General features: G+C 35.9%; 2 protein-coding genes across 9 annotated transcripts in view; one reads left to right on the top strand and one right to left on the bottom strand.

The window, feature by feature from the left end:
* Positions 1-12,393, top strand: part of LOC134742860 (prolyl 4-hydroxylase subunit alpha-1) — a 162,655-nt gene that overhangs the window by 19,018 nt on the left and 131,244 nt on the right. The window lies entirely within an intron of this gene.
* The window catches only part of LOC134742441 (dachshund homolog 1), a 203,929-nt gene that overhangs the window by 148,099 nt on the left and 43,437 nt on the right, over positions 1-12,393 (bottom strand). For 4 of the 8 annotated variants that reach the window (XM_063675599.1, XM_063675608.1, XM_063675626.1 and 1 more), the window contains exon 2: positions 9,735-9,761. The exons of the other annotated variants lie outside the window; for them this stretch is intronic. In XM_063675599.1, coding sequence (XP_063531669.1) covers positions 9,735-9,761 — 27 coding nt within the window. The remainder of the gene's footprint in view (positions 1-9,734; positions 9,762-12,393) is intronic. 8 annotated transcript variants of the gene reach the window in all.

Here is a 12,393-nt window from a genome sequence, read left to right as displayed (position 1 = left end):
ATAAGAAACGTTTGTTTTTTAATAATGATGTTAAATATAATTCTGAACGCACAAGTTGAGTCGATGCAATTTCAAAACGCATCCTTGACATTTCATACGTCAGCATCAAATGTCAACATTGTCAACAAAAATTTTACTTAGAAACTTCTCACGTAAAAATACAGAATTTCCAGAGTTTTTTGTTATAATATCGTAAAAAAATGAGTGAATTTAATGATGAAGATGATATAACGCCTGTGGATGTTGCACTTTCCTCGCTATAGTGAGGTGAAAAGTTTTGTGTTACACACGGGTGCAAATGTATTTTACTTCTCGTGTGTTGAAACACTCGCGGGTAAAATACAACTTTGCACCCTTGTATAGCAAATAACTATTGTTTACTCGCCATTCTACTTATTATACCCTGTACATCTATCTACGTTCTATCGTACGTACAGACGGCATCAAATACATAGTCGCAGCCAAAGTGACCAAATATAGGGTAAACCCTCCAGTGAATGAAAACCCCCCAGTGAATGAACAAATTCACGTTTTTTTATCTAAAATAAGAAATATAGCAATTTCTACCACTTGTCGTCTTTTTTTTCTTATAAACAACTTTATTTCCTATGCAAGGGCAAGCCGTGATACATTTATTTTCGACCAGTTTGAATGTGAATGGCGTTTAAAGTTTACGTGTTTCTGGTTATGAAGTTTTGTATGGAAAAATTAGATCCCAGATAAGAACAGTGTACGTTTGGAGCAACATATGAAGTGCTTATTTAATGTTTAATTATCTACCTATATACCTACTATATTATAAGAAAACCCAAGCGACATTACAGTCCGTATGATTATAATACCTACATCTCTATATATGTACAGTGGAAACTGGATAAGTGGAACCCGGGTTAGTGGAAAACCTCTTTAAGTGGACCTAAGTTCTCGGTTCCAGTCCCTTGGCAACGAATTACCTCTATAAGTGGAATTTTGGGACCTCTATAAGCGGAATCCTTTTTTTCGAAAATTTCTTATTTTTATTTTACCTCAGTAACTGGAAGCAGTCGTCTCCGAAACCTCTATGAGTGGAATGTGAGTGGAATAGCTCGGCGTTACAAAATTTGTATTTTTAATAAACCGTCACAATGAGGGTAGTTTGTTTCGTTAACATTATGGTTCGTGTGTTAACTACGCATTTTGAATGAGATCACATATTATTCAGTTCTTTTAGCCGTGGTGCGGTGCCGTGCTGTTAGATAAGATAAATAATAAAATGACGGTTTTTTTTCATTAAAGGACAATCGGTACGTTGATTTATTTAACCATACTGGTTTCTCTTGCATAAATAAATATTGTGAGTGATTTTATTTAAATAAAAGTTACTTCATAACAAGGGACAGATATTATTTTTGTATACGAGTACTGTGGATTATTTACAGTATTGCTTTTCTAAAGTCAGGATTACATATCTATTTTTTATTAATACTTATCTACATACATATATAAAAAAAGATTGTTATTCAAGTCTTGATCTATTATTTGACCATATACGTGACCTCTATAAGCGACATTACTAGCACCCACAACCTCTGTTAGCGAGAGCCTCTGTAAGTGAGAAATAGTTATTTGTTATACAAGGGTGCAAAGTTGTATTTTACCCGCGAGTGTGGAATTGAAACACGAGCACGCGAAAGGATTCTATAGTTGAACCACGAGCGAAGCGAGTGGTTCTAAAATAGAATCCTGAGCGTAGCAAGTGTTTCAACACACGAGAAGTAAAATACATTTGCACCCGTGTGTAACACAAAACTTTTCCTCTCACTATAGCGAGGAAAGTGCAACATCCACAGGCGTTAGATCATCTTCATCACTGGAATCACTTATTTTGTACGATATTATAACAGAAAACACTGGAAATTCTGATTTTTGCGTGAGTCGGTGAGAATTGTTTTTAAGTAAAAAATTTGTTGACAAATGACAATGTTGACATTTCTGTTCTGACCTGACGTATGAAATGTCAACGATGCGTTTTGAAATTGCATCGACTCAACTTGTGCGTTCAGAATTATATTTAACATCATTATAAAAAATCTAACGTTTCTTATGGAATTTTAAGGTTTATGACTTAAAATTATTAAATAAAGCTAAATTTGGTATTTTTTATTAGATTCTCAAACCATTTATTTAATGATAATTAATATCGAACGAACCATTTTTATGAGCGTTTTACGTTTTGTTATCTGTCAAGCTACTTAAACACGCTCCATTCAAGGTCAAATTACTTTCCCCACTAGTGGATAAAATGCGTTTTTCCCCGCTTGTTTTAAAGGATAAAAGACGGCTTTCCGAGCTAGTGAGGGGAAAACGTTTTATTTAAACCTGGTTAAGTGGAAAACTGGATAAATGGAAAACCTGGATAAGCGGAACTAAACAGCTGGTACCTTGCGATTCCACTTATCCAGTTTCCACTGTACATATAACTATGTATTTACATAACCCAAATTTACTGATTTCACAAAACAGTTTGACATGACATAATTTTATGGCCTTTATCAGCTGATGCTTTCATCACTCCAGCAAATGGTGTTTTCCAAGAGAAAATGCATGAGTATTAATAAAAAATTCTGAAATACTATAGGTGTGACTATAATGTAACAATAACTCTTCTATACTTCGTAAAAAAACCATAAATTTCAGTTAGGTATTCAATAAACCTTAATTTATAGAAATGCTACCGTGGTTTAAAAGTTTTATGAGACTATTAAAGCATTGTAAAGTGGATCATAGGTACACGGAAATTGGGGGTAATGAGCGTTGTCGTTAACAAAGACATTTCAAAAATTACGCACCGCGGAATTGGGCACTTTCCGCCCGCCGCGGATTCGTCATGAGGGAGCGCATCAAATATTCAATTTTAAAACAGCCGCTAAGAGCGAAACGTCATCGCGAACTCAGCGCCAGCTGAGACTTGACGATTAAGATATTTTGCTACAGATGGGACACGCACTTTACCCACCGACAAATGAGATAACCACCAAATTGCATTAGCAAATGTGAAACATAAAAATGAACAGGAAAAATATCGTCCTAAAAGTCAAATTACGCCTGGTACGTTTAGTGTGTAAGTGACAACAAGGCATGTCGTGTTCCTTGAAAATTATTCTGTCAAGAACAAGAAAATGGCAAAGAGAGTAGGAAAAATTTCATTAGCGCCAATCAAATTGACGAGGTCCAAAATGAAGCTCGCGAGAGAGTCATAATCACGGAGTTCAGAAGGCACCCCCTCGACGTGAGGTCTTATTAAAGGAATAATATTTACAAAACGAGACGCCTCAGAAATCCCCAAATTAAGATCTCGCTGAAACCCGCCCAACTTCCACAAAGTGGAATCATTAAATTAAAAATGTAAACTTTTCTCTTAGCAAGGTAATGGGCATCCCGATGTAGATAAATAGATGGAATAGCTGCAAAAAGGAGCATTTTCCTGTTCATTAAATTTTTCCTTCGCTTTTTTATTTCGACCCCTGGTGCTAATTTTGTTGGAATTCACGCCCCTCGGCCCCACCCGCTGGGGCTCAATCACAGAAATTTTATATCCGGAATTAAATAAGTACCCGACAGCATTACGAACAAAATTTAATATGAGCTTATTTTTCCCGGAGTTTCTTAATTAATCAGATACTACGTTCTTATTTCATTTGACCAGCAGATTTATGTACCGCTATTTTTCTTTTCTGTAATAAACCAGCTTCCATCTTAATTGCATCCGGTCTCCTTTCCATAATATTGCCGAGAATTGGCACTGAAGATGTCAGGAATTCAATCAAGAAGCGAAATATTCTCATCAGTGCCAACTTATTCCAGAGGGTGGTTTATGTTGGTAACTCGATTGTCTTCATAGATTCAGCGGTAGATACTCTCTTAAGGAAACGTCAGTGAGCTCGGTAGCAAATGCAATTATACCTACTAATATGCCGTCTGCGACCGCCCGCTACCGCACGCTAGCGATGCCACCCTTTAACTGTTTAGAGGGGATCACTTCTAACTCAGTTATCGTGCTCTTGCACCTGAGTTTACTACACAATTTGGATCTCTGGTGACGAAAACAGATGCAACACTTCTTTACAAAAGTTTGTAACAATTTGAGTAGAAGGAAAACTAACTTTAACGTCGAATAAATCTACGTCAAAGTTCCAAGTTTAGAGCAAATATCATTTTAATATTCAACATCTCATTCGCCAGACGATATCAAATATTCTCATAAGATATTGATTGGTACAAATAAGGAAATCGAATTATTCAATGTCCGCCCCTCATTTGTTTCCGGCTCCCCTACAGCGGAGATGGAGAAATTCTTTCGAGTTTTCGATTACTTGTCTAATTAATTTTATAGATTCATTTGTCTCAAACGCTTTGAATGATCTGCAAACATCGTGGGTAGGTTTTCATACAAAATTTGTTCCAACAGAAGCATGTTTGAACAATGTGTACAGTCGAGTAGCCGACCGAGTAAACAGATTACATTACAGGTGTGCTTCGCACTTGAAGACGTGTCATAAGAGGGAGCCGGGGAGGGGTGAGGAGCAGTTAGGGTATGCCGAGAGGGAAAGTTCATACGTTCCTCATCACGGGCAAGCGCGCAAGTGGGTGAGTGCGGTGAGCGGCCAGCGCAACGCACCGGCCAGCATGACATAATTGGCGAGAGGCCTCATTAAACACAAGGATTCTCTTCTCACATGGTGCGCACGTTAGCGTTAGCACCTCCATTCCATGGGGGCTAACCAAACCTGTTTGCAGCTTTGACACGCTACTCTGATTTTACCATTTGCACGTCTAATAAAATAGTGAGTACTAATTTTTTTAACACGAAAAAATATATTTTTTAAATGACTAAATAAAAATATTTGTTTTATTTTTTGCACAATAGGATATCACCTATACAGTGTGTAAAAAAATATTGGGCCCTGGAAGGAAAGTTCCTTAATACGTTAAGTTAGCTCATTTTACTTAAAGGAAACATTGTTTTTTTTTTAAAGAAACAAAACTGCATTCCACAGTTTTTTTCATTCGCTTGTATCGCCTGGGAATCGAACCGACTAAAAATAAAAACTTCCTATATTTTATTCCACTAGTCGATACAGTCCATGTTAATGTTGAAATTTCTCCAAGAAACATTAGGTCATACACTCGTCTGTCGTACAAAATATTCATAAAATCGAATATGTAATATTTTTTGAATTTTTGTCGGTTCGATTCCCGGATGAGGGAAGTGAATTAAAAAATCGTTGAATGCAGTTTTGTTTCTTTTTACAAATAAAAGAATGGTACCTTTAAGTAAAATGAGCTAACTTAAGGTTTTAAGGTGAGTACTTTCCCTCCAGGCCCCATTATTTTTTTCCACACTGTATACTTAATGTCTCATGATACTGTTTTTATCTCCGTTGGTCTAAATAAGAATGCTTGGTTAGATATATTAGCTTAATTTGTACCCGATTATTGTATCGTAATGATTATGTGTCGAATGTTAAGGCAGATAACTGAATGACTAATGTAAGGAGTGCGGAGGCGGAAGGCGGCGAGATCAAAGAGGATTGCCAATGAGATGTTGTGAGTGTTGTGACCACACCCTTCGTGACATTCCAACAACCAAACTGGATAGTGAATTCCACTACTTTTTATATTTCTACAGACACTTATTACCAAAAATATCATGTCAATTTCTATTATTATAAACAAAAGGTTTTTACAATAGTTAATATGCAACTAATGGCAACGTGGTAAAGCCTGTAAAATAGATTTGACTAGATAGAATAGCAGTAACAGTAATACAAGTAAAGTGGCAGCAGAACTTATCAGTAAATCCGTAGTTATATTGTAAAAAAATATAAAAATAATAATAACATGTAGGTGAGTCATAATTCCTTTAATGTTTACAATAAGGCTTTTGGTATACCAAATGTCATTTTTTGAAGAACATTTCAAAGTGTCAGACAGTGAAATTGGCTCGTTAAGGGGACAATTTGCACTCACAAAGGACAAACGCAGGGAAACACCTCGGTGATTTCTGGATAAAGAAGCAGCTATCTTGCACTCGAGCGATAAATATTCAATTTAGATGTCTATCACTATCACTTTTGAAAGGGTTTACATACGTATTGTTTTTATGTTATTTGATCAAATAAATAAAAATGTAAATTGTTTACAATATCTTGGGAGTTTAGAGCATAATCAAATGTGACAAACGTAGTATTAGAAATCAGGCTGTATGGTACAAATTACTCGGCATTTAATAAAATTTAGAAGCAGTACACTAAGATAGGTAGAGAATACGGCAAGTTAAACAAACAGTAATACATAATAACTATAATATAATAGTTAAGCCAAGAAAAGTCTGCAGCGATTTTGATAGCACACGCAGTGCAGGTGTTATTTTAAACGTCAAACTTGTATGAAATTATAACGTATAAATAACACTGGCACTGCGTTAGCTGTCGAAATCGCTGCAGACTTCTCTTGGTCTAACTCTATGCAGTTTTAAATTTGTTTATATTATCATGTTTTTGAGGCGCCGTCTGCCATCAATATTCAATATGTTTTGGCAAAAACCATGATACATATGAATAAAAATATTTATTAAAAAGCAGTACATTCGTTCACTTTAATCGCACACTATATTAATTTTTACATATTTATCCGAAGGTGTGAAGCCAGAGGCTTGAAAATAGGCGCCATGTCAGAACCACCGAGTTGGGGTGTCGGCCGACCCTTTAGGAAATCATTTCCATTCCGTTTTCCGAACTGAAAATTGCCCACGGACGGTCAAAGGGTTAGCGATTTAGTGTTTATTTGAATCAGGCCTTTGTTAGTTTAAAAGGCGTCAGAATGTAAACGGATCCTTTGTTGCAACGATTGCCGTTTGTTTTGCAGGAGCATCGGGTATTTAAAAGGTTATAAGTTTAGTCTGCCGAGGGTGTCAGTTGTTCGGAAAGGGTTAACCCAAACTCCATTCGGTATTTGGATTTATTGGGATTTTACTATTTAAAATTGACTTAATTTCTTTATTATCAGTATCCGCTTACTATTGTACTCGTAGCAGAGTGACTACTAACTAGGTTACAGTGCCGTTTACATCGGACATTTACAACAAGTACATAATTAAATCATGACAAAAATATTAGCTCGTAACGCAAAGATTTGAATAACCCACAACACAACACTGTAGAAAAGAAATATTATTAATACGTCATGTGATTTAATCCCAACGCATTTCTATCATTATCTTAATGCTCAATGCGCTACCGTTCGGGTATTATAAGAGAGAAGAATTTAAGATGACATAAATCTTTGAATTCCATTACGTTGGATTAAAATATCGAAGCCTTCACGGATTTAGCCTAATTCATACAAAACAAAATATTACGATCGCGTGATACCTCAATATAGAGCAAATATTAATGTTGGATAATAAGGTAGTAAGGATGTTTATTTTTTACATTTCATTCATTTCTTAAATATTGAACTTGCTCAGATACCTATTTTATCAGTTTCTCCAGCTAAGGATCCAATACCGTCGACGTAAATTATTTGTCCTTGAACAGCATTACGTACTTGCAAGGAAGTGACGAAGGCCTTACGTTACGTCTTGCTAGTCAGCTAACGCAGACTAAACATAGTGCCCATAAACGGTACCGCTATGCTAGAGTACTAAAACTAAAATTACAAAAAAAGTGTGCGCGAGTAATCTTTACGCGCGATTGAAGTAAAACTTCTTTGACGTTTCGAACGTGACGTTACGTTCGTGGTCACAGGCAGACTCACGTAACGTCACGTTCGAAACGTCAGGCCATAAATAAACGTAAGTTTGTACGCGATTAAGTCCCGTATTAGTTTTAAATTATGAGTGAAAATCGTATTAGTTTAAATCAGTATATTGTTTATCGCTATGTTGGCACTTTGACGAGCGTTACTTCCGTCAGAAAAAAGTTACTCTCGTCGCGCCTAAAGAAGTTTTACTTCAATAAAAAATTTATGATCAATCCGAAAACCACCATTTAATGACACTGCAAAACTAATTCAAAATTAGTAATGCAAAATGCAAAAAAGTTAACAAGGACAGACAAAAACGCGAGAACCAGACCGCTGTTGGATTCCCTTTTATACGGACCACAGCAGGCTCCGGACTGAATGAGGGCACGCAGTGGGGAGTCTACGGTAGCCTCTCGTGTCTTTTTGTACAACCGACGTTTTATCAAACACGGTAATGGCCGCTTTATGAGGCCAACAAAAGAAGCGTGCCAACGGAGGCGTTAAATCCTTTACGATTTGATGCTGATTACGCATTTGTCATCAGACTCAGGCTGGGTAACTATTAGAGGTAGTCATGCGCACATTCTATTTGGAGATTGTGTTTGAATAGTTCAATGATGTTTACTATGGCATTGTTCTGGTTGCTATCTAACAGTTTAACATGTATTGGTGCTATTGGTAGTTAATATACCTAATTAAACTGCATTCGTTATGATATACAAACAGTGTTGTTAAAGGTACATTACATTTGTACTCAGAATTAACACTGTAATGAAAATGGACGGATGATATGAAACGGCGATTTCGCGCGGGTCCTCCACTTTCGTTTTAATTATTGCAATTGATTCTCGTACTAATATTAAAATAGAAAATATGAAGTGGCATATATTTTCTATTTTAATATTAGTACGAGAATCAATTGCAATAATTAAAACGAAAGTGGAGGACCCGCGCGAAATCGCCGTTTCATACAAACGTAGACCTCATTTTTCTCTCTGGATATTAACTAGGCTATGCCTCTCCGTTTGTTTTTTTTTCGAATTTTTAATTATTATAAGAGTTAGGGGCATTTAAAAAATTTATATGAAATCTGTTTTCCGCTCCTATTTTTTACAATTATCAAATCATCTAAAAAAGTCAAACGTATGGGCATAGCTATATTATATAGCTATAGGTTAATACATCAAATTATTTAAAAATATTTTCCATAATGTTAATATCCAGAGAGGAATGTGGGGACTACGTTTGTATGGAGAAGCAACCGTCCCCTTTCCTCTTAAGTACCTATTCTTAATCTAAAGTTTACATACATATTTAAAAAGAAGCTAACAGAAGAACGTCCGCAAATGAAATCAAAGCTAAAATGACGTGAAAATAATTATGAACGGTCATGCTCAAGATACTAAATACAAATAGGCTTTAAGTGCAACAAACCAACTACAAAACAGAACTGGTTCTTCGTAAATTTATCTGTCATTTAGTCGAGATTTTCTCTAATCTTTTAAATAAATACTAGAGAGTAACCTGGACCCAAAACACCAACAACAAGTATAAACCTACGAGTAAAATAATCACATCAACGTGAGAATAACACAAACGGGGAAATATATATGTACCAATTACCGTACCAATCCATGGAACTATTCAGTCGATTGGATTTGGAAAGAAAAAAACAATGGCACAAGTAATGGACCTACCTGGCATCAGGTTAAAATGTAATGAAATTGGCAAAAATAAATCTAAAAACATAAAATGAAACATCGATAAGCACGTTTTTAGAAAATAAAACAGAATTGAATAAATCCTGCGTTGCGGGTGTCGTGGTCTTCCAGGGTACCCCCTTAGCCTGAGCGACCGGAGAGCGGTTGAGTCCGCTCGAACGTTTCTGAACGCTACCGAATCCGGCCGAACGATACCGAACGCGCGGCGCGAGCGAGATAGCGACATACCTGTCTGGCGCTTTCATTGACAGGCACCTGAAATGAAGAAAAAAATCGATCCAATTCGTTGAAAATTTTAAATTTTAAAAATTTTTGACTGTCTACTCACTGCACGGGCGGTATAAACACAGATAAATTTACATGCATTCTGTCTATAATAACACCTGCCAACGCAATTTAGAACATATGCATGCACTGTTTTTAAAATTAAAACGTCCAATCCGAATGACTTAAGTTTGCTATAATAAACGGTAACAAACTCATTCATATATCGTGCCGTGATCTATCAAACAAAAATAAGTATTCCCGTTATGAGGGAACATAACGCAACAAAAAATTAGACATAAAAAATTAAAAGTAAACATGCCAAAAAGAATAAACAATAATAGGGCAAAAACAGTTAAAACAACATTGCAAGATGCATTAGGACAGTTGTTAAAATATGGGGTAGCGTCGAGCGGTTTGACTCCAGTGATATTGTGTGCTCGCACGCGATCTGCGCACCCGCAAATCTAACCACGTGACGTAAGTAGTCCGCAGTGCAACGCCAACAGTCAACGTATTAAGATCGCCGTTTCACATCTACGCATGTAATTAGTATGAGAAAGAGCTAGAAGAAAATCCGAAATATTCATCAACGGGATCGATATTGAAATTAGGTCCTAAATATAGTATGTAGGTACCTACACTTTCCTAGATTCACAAATCGACTTGTGCAGAAACGTAAACTTTACGTAGAAATGTTGGCCAGCACTGGCTTTAATAATGATGTTGATTTTAGTAAATACACATTACTATACTACACATTGTATTCTCTACGTACTAGATATATTTTTGAGAAGTGATCAATAAAAACTGATTACTATAGAGCCATTATAGTAGCTATAGCTTCCTAAGGGTACTCCCTCCCAATGGACGAATTTATTAAATTATTACCGGACGAGATCACGCAAACGGAATCATAAATTAAAGGAAATCCATTCTGTTAAATTGAAAGCAATTCACTAATTCCTTGCAGTATTGACGAACTGAGGCTTCCTTTTTGATGGATAGGTATATTAAGACACATGATCGTATGATTATCGCATACATATGTATAGGTATTTGCGTTGATTGTCTTTAATTTTATATTAATTAGTATATTAAAAAGCGATGCCATCTAAATATTTACTTTTTCTGCGAAAAAGTGATCTGCCAGCATAAAATAAAAGTTTAACTGGATAAATTAGCAGTTGTGCTGTGCCTATATCAAGTCAAGTATTATCAAATATTCACCAAATGAAGGCATCAAAATACTGAAAAGAAAAGAAATAGGTATGTTAAACGGAACAAAAGTAGCAAACAATAAAAAATGAGCTATAAATAACGTATTCCGGTGTAGCGGCTCAGCTCAGACAATACATATCGTTTCGCGTGTGAACAGCAGCTGATGACTATCGTTTTGTGATATTTTGACACAAATATTTCTCGTCGATATTGTAATCGCGGCACTTACCGTGGCTGCACATACGTAAAATCAAAAGTCACTACTCGAACCTATCTATCAATATTAAAACACAAAAAAAATGCAAGTCAGTTAATAATCCCGAATCAGCAATCAACAATGGAAATAGTCACAGTCACTTTTTTAATAATGGCAACTCGGTATTTTTTCTTTTTTATTGCCACCCTAGGTACGTTTGACATTTGAACCGTCTGATGACTCGGCCGCCATGATTGATCGTCGCGACCCACTAAATGAGTGCAATTCAGCGTCCATTTTTCCTACTTCAATACATATAATATGTATTGAAGTATTAAAGTTATAGTGCCGTATGTCTCTGTTAGTAATCAAAATTTTAAAAAAATACGAAGAAGCAAGCTCTGAGCAAGTCAATATTGTCAATGAAATTATTTAAGTAGAACGAAAAATACAACGTTGAGAAAATTATGTTTATTTGTACATCCAGACCTGATTCACAATTAGCACAATCGGATTAAGTCTCACCTCGAAATCCTTCCAAAGATATGAAATTTGGTATGTATGTTAATTAAAGGTCTCTTTTTCATGTCCACACTATTTGACATTTGGGGACCTCGAGGAATCGCAGCCATCTTGGAAAATGTGTGTCATCCTGGAAAAATTTGCGTTTTACTCTAAATATACGTTCTCTATGAAAATATGGTGTAAGGCAATATTAAAGCTTATTAAATTCTACACAAAAAAGTCCTAGATATCTTTGCGGAAAAAATACATCTTGTTATAGAAAATAATAGCTGAATCCAGATTTAGCGCTTATACCCTTTCAGGGGATATTCTCTTAATATGAAACTTGGAGGATATGAATATGAATTCCACTTTTGTCTATACATTTGAACACGTTCTACCCCAATATCAACATTTTACTCGACTGCGACTTAAACAGAAAGTAGGGTTATGGGTTTAAATACTGAAAATCAGTACACCCTGTAGCTCAGGTTACTGGACGGATTTTTTAAAATGACATATCGGTAGATTCCTCTTGCCCTTCACAACCTGTTTACACCTGTTTTATTAAAGAAAAATTAATACAGCCGCCTTGAGAGGACGCCGAATAGTAAATCATATTTTTACTTCTAGCGCCTAAACTATTGAGTGGATTACAATAAAATAGACATCAGTAGATCCATAACTGGTACACGAGTGCTA

This window comes from Cydia strobilella, chromosome 1, assembly GCF_947568885.1.
Source record: "Cydia strobilella chromosome 1, ilCydStro3.1, whole genome shotgun sequence".
NCBI lineage: Eukaryota > Metazoa > Arthropoda > Insecta > Lepidoptera > Tortricidae > Cydia > Cydia strobilella.
Note: the sequence above shows the minus strand (reverse complement) of the source record. Positions and strands in the feature narration are given on the sequence as shown.